At 43.4% G+C, this 16,067-nt stretch overlaps 1 protein-coding gene across 1 annotated transcript in view; it reads left to right on the forward strand.

The window, feature by feature from the left end:
* The window catches only part of LOC119181038 (ubiquitin carboxyl-terminal hydrolase 24-like), a 148,957-nt gene that overhangs the window by 13,243 nt on the left and 119,647 nt on the right, over positions 1-16,067 (forward strand). The window contains exons 9-19 of the mRNA XM_037432210.2: positions 1,924-2,082; positions 3,084-3,201; positions 3,590-3,693; positions 4,391-4,498; positions 6,161-6,256; positions 8,461-8,619; positions 8,725-8,820; positions 11,345-11,494; positions 12,153-12,284; positions 13,269-13,380; positions 15,783-15,859. Coding sequence (XP_037288107.2) covers positions 1,924-2,082; positions 3,084-3,201; positions 3,590-3,693; positions 4,391-4,498; positions 6,161-6,256; positions 8,461-8,619; positions 8,725-8,820; positions 11,345-11,494; positions 12,153-12,284; positions 13,269-13,380; positions 15,783-15,859 — 1,311 coding nt within the window. The remainder of the gene's footprint in view (positions 1-1,923; positions 2,083-3,083; positions 3,202-3,589; positions 3,694-4,390; positions 4,499-6,160; positions 6,257-8,460; positions 8,620-8,724; positions 8,821-11,344; positions 11,495-12,152; positions 12,285-13,268; positions 13,381-15,782; positions 15,860-16,067) is intronic.

A 16,067-nucleotide genomic window follows, 5' to 3' on the forward strand; every position in this document is an offset into this window, starting at 1 on the left:
GCTTGAAGCATACTTGCTGGGTACCCACTACGCCATAAATAATCATAATTTCTGTGTAGTAGGCTGGCACTCACCATGCTATCCTTTGTCATTCTTCGGAAAAGCGTGGTATCCGCTAAGCACTTGCAAGAAATTTTTTGAGAATTTAGTGTTACATTCAGAGGCTGATGACGAAGAAGAATTACACCTGAAGTGGGTATGTGCCACAGTTAATAGGGGATCAAGAAGCTTTTGGAGTAGGTTGGACCATTGGATGACCAACTTGTTTCGCAATTCACATTAGTGATGCTTTAGTGTTAACAGCTTTGTTGTTCTAGAATGCTTTAATACTCATATTTTAATGCGATTCCTTTTCCAACATCAAGCCTGCCTAAGGCAAGTTTGTGAACGAGTTCCAAGCACCCGCGTGGCTCTGCGGTACAATACAGTCGAACTTTGCTACAACGAACGCTGCTTCAACGAAATTTCCGCTACAACAAAAAATTTACGATTCCCCATGAGCAGTTCGTAGGAGTCAATGCATAAATATTGTCGCCACAATAAACACTTTTTCTTCGATATTCTCGCTTCAACGAAATTTTACGATGCAATTCCAGGCTCAGACACTTATTTTTATGCAGTAAACTCAATCTTTAACATTTCAATGCATTTTCAGAGCCTGAAAATTCGTCAACGAAGTCTAAAACACGCGTTGGCACCACCAGAAACCGCTGCTGTGCAGCAAGCATGAATGCTGCCATTGCTCGATAGCAATGGCAATGAGACTGTTCTGCTTTTGCCACTGGCTTGCTTTGAGCCGCAGGCGATTTGAAGCTGAAGCTCGGTCGCTCAGTTCATGGTTTCCGTCACACAGCTGCTGGGTGCAACTGCGGAACAATGCTTTTCCGATTCCGATGCTTATCATTATGTTTGCGCTTGGCCAGTGTGGTAACTAATCAGAGTGACTGTTCGTTAGCATTATCAACAAAATCGACTAACCGCGAGTGATGGATGATAAGAATGGCATAGAATAATGCAAAAGTCGGATACCCTGCCTCCTTCTCGGCGTTGTCGGATACTTTTGACGGGGGACAGCTGCTGCTGTTAACGTGTTAATGCAACTGGTACGTTCACGAAGGCAGTTTTGGGCATTGTTTCAGCGTGCTTTTCACCATGGCGTTGCTATGCATGGGTGACAATCACGTCGCGACGTTGCTGGGAAAGAATAGAAAGCAGCGGACATTTTTTTTGCTAGCTCAGATCAGCTATATTTTTTTCGATTTCACTACAACGAAATTTCCGCTTCAATAAAATTTTTTCCGCACCCCGTCAGTTTCGTTGTAGTTGTGTTCGACAGTACCGGGCTGGCATGCAGTGGACCCAGGTTCGAATCTCACCAGGTCACCACATGTCTTTAGTGTTCTTTATTTGAGTTTTTTTTTCTTAATTCGTGTGGTGGTTACAAACACCGGCGGCGGTAACGGTGGACAACTACGGTGCCGCGCGTGACCGTTGTTGTGATCTCATAACAGCTTTCGCTGTAAAATACTGAATTAGCCACGTTTTTGTGGTGGGGTAGTTTGAAATAAGCGACTTTAACTACATTGAGAGCATAGTGGGCCAACCAAATATTAAAGATTTGTTTGAATTATTTGACTGCTTGTATTTTACTCAAACCTTGATATAACGAACTCAGATATAATGAAATATTGGTTCTCCCAAAGTTACTGAAGAACAATTTTCTAATAGATACAGCGTTATGAATATACGTTTATAACAAATTTTTGTATATAACAAATGTTCTTAGTGACAGATATGACTGTTAAAATGAGGTTCAAGTGTATCAAACTTTGAATTTTCGAGAGTCCACTGTAAAGAGCGAATGTTTAAAACTTGTTATTGGGCTGCGACACTCATCTGTTTCTTTTATATATCTATCTGCAGAACATTGGTTCAGTGACTGAGCTGCTGAAGGCGGTGAAGATGCTGTGCGTCTACCTGTGGCCTCAGGAGATTGCGAGCACGAGCACGTTGTGTCTCGACGTGATCCTGCGCATGCTCAAGTGCTCGCACTTCAACGCCCGCATGAATGGTCTCAAGGAGGTGAGCGCAACCACTTGCCTGCTGCAAAGCTTCAGTGATGTTGGCTTTACTCACCGTGTAGTGCAGCGTCACAAGTTTGGCTCCTACCAACCGTGGCCACATTCCTCAGAAAGTATCACTGCTCAAAAAAATAGCGCAAAGCATGATGTACTGCGTACCATGTATCATGTAAAGATTGTGCACTTCGGTTCTGCACATACATTTTATACAAAATGTTGCATTCTTACATACACAGTTGCCGTTACGAATGCAAGTTCTATGCACTTGCTCTAAGCAAAAGGTGGCATTATTAGGGGTGTGTGAATATTCAAAAATGCTTTTAATAGTGTTTCTTATGCAATTCGCGCAAGAATTTCACTGCTCGAACTATTTGAACTTCTGGAAGTTAGCACAGCCCAATATAGTTCTGAAGTCTTTCGGTGCTCACATTCAAAGCACTTGGTGTATGTTAAAAAAAAAAAATTCCAATTGGTACAAATCAACACAACATTACTCTGTCAGTATGCTCCTTAATAGACCATAATTAAGAATGTGTAATCTGAAGAATTGTAGCATTCAACAGCAATTTTATCACGTGGGTAAATTTGCTTTCAGTGCACAAGACTGCAATGAAAAGAATGCAACAGAGCAGAGTGCATGTCGTACCAACCAATTCATTTATTTCTCATTTGGTAGGAATATAGCTGTGCAGCATTTGGGCGTTACATCGTGCAACAGTGAAATTAAATCTCGCAGTGGCGAGTTCTGCTTAGCAGTAAAAGTTTGTCTAATCGCGCGTAATAAAAAAGCTCTTACTCTTCGGGCACAGCTTTGAATGTGTCAAACACCAATGCTACTAGGATTTGCTATTGATTGATTGATTGATTGCTTTATTTGATTCGTCACAGTACAGTGTAACAGGAGGCAGAGGGAAAAGCAGCTGTAGTTTCACTCTAAGCTGGACAGTGTACAACTGTCTTGTTGCACAGATTTCATTTGTTTCTCTTTTTATCCTCTTGCAGTTAATCAAGCTCATTGACGACTGCTCAGCAACAGGCGCATCATCAAAGGCAGCCATCGATGCTGAGCAGCTCCAGAATTGGATGGCAGAAAACAACGTCCTCTCCATCACACTTGAGAGTGAGTATCTCGCACACTTCTGTCGCGTAACATTTAGGCAACAGCAGCATAAAAGTGTGGTTTGAGGGCAGGGTAAAGTTTATGTCCTAGTTGAGATTAAGTGTAACTGCATGCAGGGCACTGAGTGCACTACTGTCGTCTCTTTGAGTAACAGTGTGGCTTACAAATAAACGGCAAGGCAGTTAGGATGGTAGAGAGTTAGGGTGCAGACCACAGAAACACGGCTGGGGTATCCTTCGAGTGGTGTTTGAAATACCTTACAAAAAGGGCATGTTCAATTGCAAAGACATGTTCAATGAACTAGATGAGTGCTTCGGTAGTCTCTTCTCATCGAGTTTTTTTTATTATTATTGTTCTTGAATAACCACTTTCTTTTGTTCTCTTTCAGGCAACATAGATCAGGCTCAGTACATGGACAAGATAAAGAGTATAATTGAGTTTGTTGGGCAGCGACTTTCTATAGAGGAATTGACGAAGATTTGGTCCATGCAGGTGAGTGGCATTGGTGAGCGTCGCGCAGCTTAGATGAATTTCAGACCAGTGCGCGGGGGGGCTCTGGTAATACTATTAATGCGTTCAGCTTAGTATGTGAGGGTTCATGTGCTGTATAGTTTGATGGAGTGCCGACAAAGTTTCAAATAGGTGATAACCTCTGAGGGGGCACATACATCATCTGTACAAATTATCAACCGCGTACGTAGCTTGTAGTCGCTTACATCTGCATTTCTGCCTTGAGAATGGTTGCACACAAGCCTGGACCGATGAGCAGACACTGTAGACTGGTGTCAGAACTCGCACGCCTGTTGGCCCCATTGTCTGAAAACATTGCAGAGTATGTGAGCAGGACGATTTCTTTAATTGTAGAGGCAATTGCCTGATGTGCTCCATTAATCTGGGTGGGCCTGTTCTGCCTTCCTAAGTTAACTATGAATATTACAATTAAAATCAATGTTCTATGCCACGCAACTGAGCCTCAACTGTAGCACTTTGCAACATCGATGTTGGCCTAGTTTTAATATAGACAACCACTTGTGTCTTGAATATCTATTGGCTGCCATGCTCCTTGCGTGGTCATTGTAGCACTTGTTGACCCCATGCTCGCACCTGTGTTCTGCTGTGGGAAGCTTCTGTGTCACTGTGTTGCGTATTTGCCTTTGATTCCTCGTTGTGTCGCTGGTTGTTTCTCTAGGACCGGCAGAACTGCCAGGTGGTGGACAACATTCACGGCATTATGGCAGCCGCGTCGACAAAGTTCAGCCAACAGCAGTTCGATCATCTCCTCACCCTAATTAGCAAGGTGGGAACAGAACATTGTCTGCTGTATTGTTGTATTGTTTAGTGTAGAGCCTGTCTGGTGGCTGCACTTTCCCTCGCTCTCTCTCAGCTTTCATGGAAGCCTGTAACTGCTATGGTGCTGTGCCACTAAGCTCGAGGGCGTGGGTTTGATTCCGTGCCACTGTGGCCCTGTTTCAATGAAAACGAAGTGTCATACGTGCACGCTGGCGGAAAGCATGCCGCGGCGGCGGCCTGTTTGTCGGCGCCTCCACTCGGCGGGCAGCGGCACGCTGTTTACATGTCCACATTTGCAGCGCCGGGAGAGGAGAGACAAAAATGGACATGTTTGTTCTTCTCTCCGTCTGCTCAACAGACGAAGAGAAGAAATAGCATGGGTAACGAGACCACGCCCATGTGAGGAAGTAGGTAGGAGAAGCAGGCACTCACTGAAGACAGCTGGCGGCAGCGGCAAAAATAGCACAGCAAGTGATTTGGTCGGCACCAGAAATTCACTGACACTTTGCGAGAGATGTCTCGTGAGCGGCGCGCGAGAGAGTGTTGTGCCGCCAGTGTGTTTGTACCTTTAAAACACTAGCATAACTAAGATGCAGGTGCAGACTTAAGAGTTCCAGGGGGCTGACATTAAATCAGTCACCAATTGTAGTGTGCCTGATTATCATAACGTGGTTTGGAACATTGCCACTCTCTCTCTGGGGTGCTAATATTTCTGCTGAAATGATTGGAGGTCACATTTATAATAAGGGGTTGCTGTTTATGGTCTTGTCTTTTTCTGGCAATAGTGAAGGCGTTATCGCACGAATAAAATGGGCGTAAGGAACCTGTGCTTTTCTTATTGTGTGCAAAGGTAGGCATGTGCGAATAGTAATTTTAGGTTCGAAGTCAATACGATGCAAATAGATATTTGGCCAGGCCAAATTATTTCAAGTCGAATTTGAATAGTATACAGTTAAATCTTTTTATAATAGACATGCTCTAGGCAGCAGTTCTTGTCTTTTTTGTCAGAAGTCCCTTTAAGCAGGGTATGTCGTATGCATTCTCTTATCAAACCGTATTTTACTGTAGGCTCAATGGTGTCTCTTATACCCATTTGTTTTTTATATCAGTGTCTCTTATAAAAAGGTTCGACTATATGTCGCATATTATAAAAAAAAAAAAGAGCATATTTTTCATCACCCAACCAACCTATGCAATATTTTAAATATTTTTAATTGAATTAATTTTCAAGGCATGTGCAATTGTTTTTCTTTCTTGTTAAAAGAAAGAGAAAGCGACTTTGGATTGTTGCAGGATCTGACTTTCGATAAAATTCTAGTGATCACTTGTAAGATACAATTTAAAATGTACAGTACTTGAACCATACAAGCTGGTATAACAAGCTCCTCAAACTTAAAAAGTCATGAATCTATACAAAGGTAAAATGTTCAATTATCCTTGAAGTGGGGTAAGGCAGCGTGCAGACTTTCCCTGGATAGGTGTATTCATGATATAGCACCCCTTCATTGTAGTGAGACCATCTTTGCAGGTGGATTGCATGCGATCTAATGTGCGATCTATTTGTTCATTTCGAATACTATGATATTCGTTTCAATATCCCAAGGGCTCGAATATTCGCACGTGCGTAGTACTGTAGGGTTTACAGTCATTTCGGTGCTTTATCTCTCAGGCTTGGAGGGGCAGCAGCGACATCACGTGGCGGCGCCTTCTCACCTTCATTGGCAAGCTCGGCAAGGAGAGCAACCAAGGGAAGGTCTCCACCAAGGTCAGCATTGCTTTCAATGAAGTTGCCTATGACACCTGAAAGGCGCAGCTTTAGAAAGCATAGTCAACTTTTTCTTGTTAACATAATTTCTACACATAATCGTCAACCTAGCGGTGTTTGAACGCTTATGCGTGGTCAGTTTGCAACATACCACGTTTTTCGTCGAATCTACAAATGCGACATTGTGGCTGTAGGCCACCAAAATGCACCTCTTCATTTGTAGGTTCTGGTTTCTAGTGCATTCTGTATGACTTTTTGATTTTATTCATGTTGTCAGCTCCTGCAGAGTACCTAAGGAGTGGAGAACATATATAAAACAAATGTACACATGTGCTTCTGAGAAGCACCTCTGCCTACCGTATTTACTTTCGTAATGAATGCACTTTTTTTTTCTCGAAAAATCGAAGCAAAGTTGGGGGGTGCATTTATTTGAGGGGAAAATTGTATGAAAACCTTTTGGGCGGAGCAAAAAATGCGGTAATGAAAAAAAAAGTTAGGTTGCTTAGCTTCTTCCCATTGACATATGCGTACACTGTTTGAAAACAGCTTCTTTGTTGCACTTTACTCATCTTCAGTGGTTGATGGCACTATCTTCTGCTAGCTGTCCCTGAACCGCCCAAGCACTCCATAAAAGCGCTTTGCGACTATCTTTGCTCGCAATCGTTTAACTGCAATATCTATCGTGATCTGAAGGGGTGCCCAAAAGCGTGCACTACGACGCACTTTGCCAACTTTGCGGCAACCTCGCATGATGATCGTGATGACACCGTTAACATTGTAGCAAGTAACCAGCATTGCAGTAAGCTACCTCTAAAGCATCAAAACAAACCGTCGATAACAAGAGTAACGACAAATTATGTACGGCCGTTGCCTCGCTTCTACGTGAGAAGTTCCTCTACGCATGGATAACAAGCGAAGCGAGAGTCGGGGGTGCTACCAAGTTGCAGAAAGCGTCACAATCTTTTCTGGATGACAAGCTATTTTTTTCTGGTTTTACAAAAACCTGCAATGCAATAACGGCGAATGACCCATCGCAACAGCAAATCCTGTTGTCGTCACTCGAAAATCGCGTGTGCATGATTAAGCTTTTCGTATTCACAGGAAGCGACCATCTCTTGGCGCGGGCAGCTTCGTGACCTTCGCTCGCTGTGTGCTTATCAGCTGTGATGTCTACACTCACACCATATTTGAACCTTGCTGTGGCACACAGATGAGAGGGGCTGTGCACAGATTTTAAAGAAAAACAATACAGCACGGCAGGCGGCAACTGGCGAAGTGGGGGAGAGAGCGAGCCGCGGCGGGGCCGAGGTCAGCAAAATGATAAAAAGCAGAAGAGATCCAACGGATCAGGAGGCGCTAAGTTGGGGATGCGTTTATTATGCGAGTGCGTTCATTACGCAAGTAAATACGGTATTTGTAATAAGTTTGAAATTATAACTGTAACATTTGGAGATGGAGAAGTTTTAATACAAACATAAATAGCTCTTCAAATGAGAGTGACGCTAAGATAAATGGTGGACGAACACAACACCTTCTTGAATAATGCCTGCCAGTGTAATCTAACCGAGTTTAGTAGCAAATTTAATTTCTGTATGTTTGATGGGAGAAAACTAATTGAAGCAGTCCATAAATGCTACAGTAAGATCCTGAGTTTGCATAAAACTGTGAGCAAGATTGAGTTACCTAGCACATCTTTGCCTTTTTTTTTTCGTATCTTGTGCACTGGTTGTGGTGATGGTAATCAGCTAAATGAGCCAGCACAACCATCATAGCATTACCTCGTGTGTGGGGAATAGTGTGTGCCATCATAATCATTGACATCTGCAGGGTGACGCAACTTTTCTAAGCAACGACTTTTCACGATTGCCCCCTTTGTCTGATCGGCCGAAACCTTTGTCATCCCAGATTCCATTCACGTCATTTTGCTGTTGATATAGATTATCTGTGCATCGTATGATTCCCAAGGAATGGTGTTAAAATAGCGTAATTGTGCTTAATATGAAGTTCTTATCGGATCCATGGTGGAGCTGTGTTTTCTTTGACGCATGTTCTGTTTCTTTCTTTTGGTCGTACTTTATCGCCTTTGCGCCTTTGTCTCACATCACCAACAGGAATGTACCTCACTGTCCATTTTGTCATAGCCCCCGCTTTTCTAATATTTTTTTCTCTCCCCATTTCCCGTGAATTCTTCCTTCCTGATATAGCTGCTCGACCTTCTGTGGGAGCTCTTGCACCTCAACTCGCTTCCCCAGGCCCACGTTGAGCAGTTTGTCGAGGAGTTCTTCAGCATCCTGTCCGAGATGGGCAACAGGGACAGCGCGAAGCGCCAATACGTAGCCCGCTGCGTTGATGACATTAAGAAGGTAGGGTAGTGTGTTTGATCTGAGCTTTACCTCATTTTAGTGTGGTCGTAACCATTCGCATCGATCTGTACTCAATAAAAGTAAGACCATCTCTGGAATTTGCAGAACATGTGTGTGATTCCTGCTCTGAAAATGTTGCGGCACATCAGCGGAGCCAAGGGATCAGCGGGTAGCAAAGGTCCACCTTACAAGCAAGACAAGGTGCACTTCGTCTCAATTTTTATTTTTCAGCACCTTTTTTCGTGTATATTTTGTGTGCTTTTTTGTATATTTGTTTTCAACTGTGGTACCTGCCAGCTTTATTGATCCTGTTGTCAGCAATGACTTTGGTAATATTCCATTGTACCACTCCATTGCTAATATTACTGCTCAATTAGTGGCATTATATGTGCTGATAGCACATTTGCATGTATAGCTTTGACTTAACGAATTAGTGGCATTTGCTTTTGAAATGCACGCACTCTGGACTAACGTCATGAACCGAACTTCTGCTGACTCTGCCTTCGGAGAACATCGCCAAGTAGTCTACGTTCCATTTTTCGGACGTCCAAAATTCCGGACATGCTCGATTTCCTGGGGTCATCTGTGGCACTTTAAGTTCCCCGTAGAGTCAGTGTATTGACCCTTTGTAGTTTTTCACATAACAGAAATTATGCCTGTAGAATACCTAAAAAGCATGCTTAAAAATAGTATAAAGCAAGTTTCATCGAAAATGACCATTCGTTTACGAGAAAAAAGTGGGACGTTTACCGGAAAAAGTGAGACGATTACAGCTTGGTGCTCACGGGAGCACCAAGCTGTAATACCTTTGCCAAATTTCTAGCACGAAAAAGCCCCAATGCAAGCAGTACAGAGGGACACTTCAAAAACTGTGCAAAGAAAAATTTGTGGGGTACATAATTTCTAGATGTGGTACCCAATCTGCCTCTGCCTGTTGTGTTCAGCCCAGTGGCTCTGTCTGAGGTCTTCGCATACATCAACCGTATTTGCTTTTTCTGTCTGTTTGGTTGGTGTGGATAATGACAAACACCTCATTTACGCCTGAATTTCCGCCCATATATAAAATTGTGCTCATGAATCACAGCAAGCCACATCGATGTGATGTCACTGAATGCATTGAATCCTGTAAGTGCGTTTACAACTGTTGCTACAGATTCGTGAACTCTATTCAGGCCCGAGATATTAGCTTTTCTCACAGATCGTGTGCATTTGTCTTCTCTTTTGCTTCCTGACTGTCTAAAACATCAACTTCGTCATTCTTTCCCTTTGGCACTCAATTTCAGAAACAGCATTTCAGCCGCAGCTGTTGTTCTTATCGCCACTGCTTTCGTACTGGTAAAAAAAGAACAAGGAAGAAATCGAGGGCCTTACATACTGGAATAAATCTACAATAGAGGCACAGGCACCATCGTTCTTCCTAAAGAAAGCGACAGAATCCCAATAAAGAAGGGCGTAATGCAGGGAGACACAATCTCTCCAGTGCTATTCACTGCATGTTCACAACAAGTTTTCAGGGCCCTAGATTCGAAAGAGTTAGGGATAAAAGGTAATGTAGAGTATCTTATTAACCTTCGCTGATGACATTGCCTTGAATAGTAATTCAGGGGACGAATTACTGCTCATGATTACTGAACTGGACATGAAAAGCAAAAGAGTAGGTCTGAAAATTAATATGGATAAAGCTAGAGTAATGTGCAACAGTATCGGCAGAAAAGAGCACTTTGCAATAGGTGGAGAGATGCTGGAAGTTGTAAAGGAATATATCTACTTAGGACAGGTAGTAACTGTGGAGCCAAACTGTCAGAAAAACATACATATAAAAAAAAGGTGAGTTTTCACATGCATTCATTTGTCGGGACTGCCCAATTTCCTGTACGTCTTCAATTTTCTGGACGTGAATGAATGAATGAATAAACTTTATTTAAAGTCCGGCAGTTTTCACCAGGCTAGGTGGGGGAAGAGGGGATTAACCCCTGTCCCTTCCCACTCTCTATTGATTATGATGGCTTTGTCTCAGGTGACGTGGTGAAAAATATTTATTGACGTTTTGGCTCCACAAATCTTAATCTGATATATGTGCACACATTGCGCCACATACCCAACCACATTAATCTCATTGCCTTTGTTTCACCCTTCATTGTGAACAAGGCTCCCATGTGGGAGCCAAAAATGTCACTATGTAAATACTTTCTAACTTTGGTCGGCACCCATCAGAAAATGGTTGTGTTGACAGCTCATTCTTTTTTGATCTGGTTGTGCCCATTGGCTACAACCAAAGTGGCTTACTCCTATAGTGTCAAAGCATTGTAATGCTGGCCTCTAATTACCAAGATATGCAGTTAATGCAAAAAAAAAAAAAAAAAGTGGAGCTCTTCAAACTCATCGTAGTGAACTTTGCACACATGTCCTCCGCATCCTTGATGAGGCTTCTTTGCAACATGTATTTCACACATATCGAGTTGATTTAAGGGAAGTAATTAGTCGTAAATATTATATAAATGTGAAGAAAGTAAAGTGGGCAGAAAGATAAGTTGCTACCGGTAGGGACCGAACCTGCGACCTTCGAATAATGCGTCTGATGCTCTACCAGCTGACCTACAGTGGTGGTCATCCTTCCGTTTATCTTGAAAGGCGCATCTGTGCATTTGAACGTGGGTGTGTCAGTGAGCGCCGGTAGTGGCCATATGTTGTGATTGTTCATAGTCTTTGTTTGCTTACTTCTCAGTTCATCTTCTCTGAGCTGAACAGGAGCCACGAAGTTGTCAAGCTGGTCTCAACCAGCCTGGCGACGTGCCACCGCGATGCAGTGAAACTGGCCAACGGCAAGTCGGCCCTGCCCCTCGTGCTAGTTGACGGCATCTATTCGCATAAAGAGGTGAGTGGTGAAGTCACAATGCTTCCTATGATCGCACCAGCAGATATTGTTGGTGCAGGCATGTCTGCGCAAGTTCAGTCGGCAATGTTGGGTTAAACCTTCGAGGGTTCTCTCATAAAAACATCGCCAAAAATGGAGGACAAGAGAAAGAAGGAGACGGACAGCGGCGCTGACATACAAGATTCATTTGCTGAAACAGCGCAATGTATACTTAAGCAGTATATGAGTATTGTTTCAGCTAATAAATCTTGTCGCGAAGTGAAATTGCTTTGTCGCGAAGTGAGAACTGGCCAATTTTAAGCAGTTGCGCTTCACCACCTTTAACCCTTTTAGGCTCACCAAGTCACAACAGGTTACGAAGTTCACATTTGTACATTCTTTTATTCGTAACAAAACCAAAACACAAAAATAAACAAAGTCGCAAGTGCGTTCAATGCCCGCAAGCACAAAAACTAGGCAAATTTGTGTACCACCTGTCATTCTCATGGTCACTGAGCACCTCTAGTTAATTTTAGGAAACCCTATGATGAATTCTGATAATTTCATTAGTGACACCATATGGTTGCCCTGTCGTAGGAACCTTCAGTCGTGTTTGTGGATTTGATGACTAGCTAAGGGACACTGCCCACTCAGTGCATCTCTTCGTTGTTGCCCGCAGCACGTGATGGCGCACCTAGACTTCCTCCAGTTCCTCCTGAAGGACGGATCCCAGTACCTGCCTTGGAATCGGGCCAGGGAAATCTGGGACACGCTAGTCACCAATCCGGATGCCTGTAGCTCAGACCGAGAGGTGAGTCCGAGACTTCGATTGCAGCGTTTATGGCGCTCGACTGCTGACTTGAAGGTCGTGGGATGGTATCTCAGCTGCAGCGGCGGCATTTTCGATGGAGGCGGAAATGTTTGAGGCCCGGGTGTTTATATTTTGGTGCACATTATAGAAGCGCAGGTGGTCATCATTTCCGGAACCCTCCACTGCAGCGTCTCTCATAATCATATCATGGTTTTGGGACGTTAAACCCTAGATATTGTCATTTTTTATTTTTATATTTTGACCGATATTTCGCAGGCAGCCTCAAGGCAGCAGGTTTTATGATGATCAACCGGGCTAGCCTTAGCATCAGTTCAGTAAAGCAGTTGAATTGAGGAAAATGTTAGTTGCATTGAATGATGTTTATTAGCCTCTAGAACATGTCACGTTGGTCGATGTTCGTGAGTAACTGCAATGTTAGCAACGTTTCCCAGCATTTGTTAACTGACAGAATTTTAGCTGCATCAGAGCAGTGCCCGCTCGCATCAGCATGTCATATTTTATTAATGTCGTGAATTTTGTGCTTGCTATTCCGTGCAGGCAAAGTTGAAAAAAAAAAAAAAACATCTTGTCACTTTCGTGTAGTACAGCAGTGCAGTACAATGTATGCTAAGATAGCCGAAAATTGACATGATTCAAGAACATTTCACAATCCGCCCATGGGTATTCTCAGTATGGCAGTTAGACACTGCTTTCAGGGGAAAGACTAAGGCGTAAATTTCATTAAAAAATTCGTAGCCTCGCTGTAGAAGAAACAAAAAACTAGCAAAACATTTTACTTTGGTTCACTGGATAACTTTCATTATACCATTACAATACACTCTCAATTAATAATCATGTTATCTCGTGTTGGAATTCTTCACTCCTGACACTGCCGTAAAGTTTGGTTTGCCGTATTACTACGAGATCGCTTTCAAAGAAAGGCGCGATGTGGGAGCAGCTTGGTGTTGTTATGTGTGGTCGCAGATGTGCTTCGAGTGGTTTGAAAAGTGCCTTCCAGACCTCGAGTCCGAGACCCAGTCTCTGCTGTTTCAACACAAGTTGCTCAAGATGGAGCCCTCCCAAGTCAGCTCGAAAGGTCAGTCTTCTAGGCTGCCACCTAAAGTGTCAAATGGTTTTCCGATAAGTTTCAGAAATAAACTAAAAAGAAAAATCAGCTGAGTCAGTAATTTACCCATCTGATAAATCTTAATTAATTAATCGAATGCGTATCTTACCCTGTTTAGATTGCCCTGCCACAGGGGTCTCGTGGCTAAGGTACTCGGCTGATGACCCGCAGGTTGTGGGATCAAATCCCAGCTGTGGCGGCTGCATTTCCGATGGAGGCAGAGATGTTGTAGGCCCGTGTACTCAGATTTGGGTGCATGTTGTAGTGACACGTATCCCGAAGGAGTACGGCCACTAGCGTGGGTCTGGTGTTAGCGAGCCGCAGGGCGCGCGTCAACCGTCGCCGTGGCGAGAACACGATACTGCTCAAAGTCGCAACACTTTATTGTCTGTGGCAACACCAAACGCAGTACAGCCTGTTGCAAAGGTGCGGGGGGAAAGCAAATAGGCTTACCCACGGCACAGGCATAAAAGTACTACACAGGGTGCCACGAGCACGTCTCCGCGGCAAAGGTGATCCACGGAGACACCGGGACTGAGACGCGGTTGCTCGAGCGAGGGCAAAGGGGCTCGCGTTGGCTTTGGAGGGAGACGGGTCGGCGTAGCTATGCCACGCACTAGGACACCGTACCACCCTTCGGCGAGGCGCCGTCAGCGAAGTCTCCACGAGCCCTGAGCGACGGGGGTCGACGGACAGAAAATTTTGCGTGGCTCACCGTCTGCAGTCCCGGAGAGTATCTATCTGCCCGCTCCCGACGCAGCGCGCGAAAACCTCTCGGGAGATTCCGCGCGCGGCGCCACAGTCAACATTCGCTACCAGGTGAGGTGGTTAAACGTCACTCCGCTCCCGCTCCATCGCGGCAGACAGCGGAGGAGGGGAGACATGTCGGGACATGAGAGCGGCAGAAAAGGCGACTAAGCCCGCGCAAAGGCAGCGAGCTAGCCTCAATTCCCACAATGTTAAAGAACCCCAGGTGGTCAAAATTTCCGGAGCCCTCCACTACGGCGTCTCTCATAATCATATGGTGGTTTGGGGTCGTTAAACCCCACAAATCAACCAATACCTTGTTTAGATTACTGTTAAGCCAATGAAGACTCAAAAACCAAAATATGGTGGTGCTATTTCAAGATTTCGAACAAGCTCATCATTGTGGCCTAATTAATTTTTTTTTATCGGTAGTAGCATACTACATCGTAGGTCTTAAGATAGCCAAGAATCGACCGTGACCTAAATAAATTTTCGTCAACAGTGTAGTAGAATGTATGCTAAGATAGCCAAAAATACACAAGATTCTAGAACATTGCACAATGTGCAGTGATCACTGCATAAAAAGATACATACCACGTTGAGATCTGCGTTATTCAACAGACATTCAGGTTGTAGTGGACTCGGATTTGGGTGCACGTTAAAGAACCTTAGGTGGTCGAAGTTTCTGGAGCCCTCCACTACGACATCATATGGGGGTTTTGGGATGTTAAACCTCACATATCAAACTATCAACATTCGGGTTATAGGACTCCAATGCCAAATCTGAAGAAATGAAGCTTGATGGAGTTATCTGTTCTTTAAAAATAAACTGGTTATCATGATATTAAACATATGTATTTTTAAATAGGTAATCATTTTAAATTGTTGTGATTGCTTTGTATTGTTTTCATGGTGCAAAAACACTCTCTCTTCTATCATAATCTTGAGCTATCGTTTTAGGGCTCAGCTGTTGCAGCCACATCAGGCTTTCATTCCATTTTCCCACACCTTTAAAACTGAAGTTAAAGGGCACTAAAGAGAAATGACTGCTTGGCTTAAATTCATAAACTGCACTCTGAGAGCTCTAACGCCATATGTTTCGCTATGACAAGTTCATTATTTGCACCGGAAATCGAGGTCAAAGTTTTATGTTTGAATTTTGTACTGAAATCTCCTTCCTGCGTGATGTCACGAATTTTTCTAACTGTATTTTTCGTATTTTCGTGACATTAGCTCGACGAAGTTTTCTGAAACTTCCTTTGCTAGATCTAAGGCACCGACAGGTGACAATGTACTTCATTTTAACTGATTAGAAACTGCGTTGAATCCAGAAGATGTTATCAAAACCTATGACGTTGCGATGTTTGGTGCGGGAATCTCAAGGTGGCGTCTACACCTGCTTTTTTTTTTTTTTTTCGCGCACAGTCTTGAGGTAAGAGAGGTGTTTTTGGTATTGTGATATTGTGCACTAGTAATATGCAAAAAATAATTTTTCTCTTTATTGTTAAACCCTTTAATGACCACCGCTTGTAACACAAAAGTTGGTCTTGCCTATGCTAAATTTAAGAAGTTTGTGTGCTGGCATATAGAGTACTGTTTACAGGATGTGGGACTTCTCGTTTCAGCTTTTTCATGTTTCAAGACCTACTTCGAGCACGTCAACATTCATGAGAGTAAACTCAAGAAGCGGCCCGGTGTCTTGGTCAGTTTTGGTTTCGCTTTGTTTAATTTTCCTGTTAGTAGAGTATTTCAGGCTCAGTTTCAACGCAGCTCATTTTTTGTGTATAAAAACATTGTGGCGACACATCACAGAAGTTGTCTACAGCGTTTTATAAGGCATATTTGAAAAACCAATGTTTTTTAAGCACTTATAAACGCGGTGATTTAAATTGAACAGAAAGGGTAAGCAT

This window comes from Rhipicephalus microplus, chromosome 10 (genome assembly GCF_043290135.1).
Source record: "Rhipicephalus microplus isolate Deutch F79 chromosome 10, USDA_Rmic, whole genome shotgun sequence".
NCBI classification, from domain to species: domain Eukaryota; kingdom Metazoa; phylum Arthropoda; class Arachnida; order Ixodida; family Ixodidae; genus Rhipicephalus; species Rhipicephalus microplus.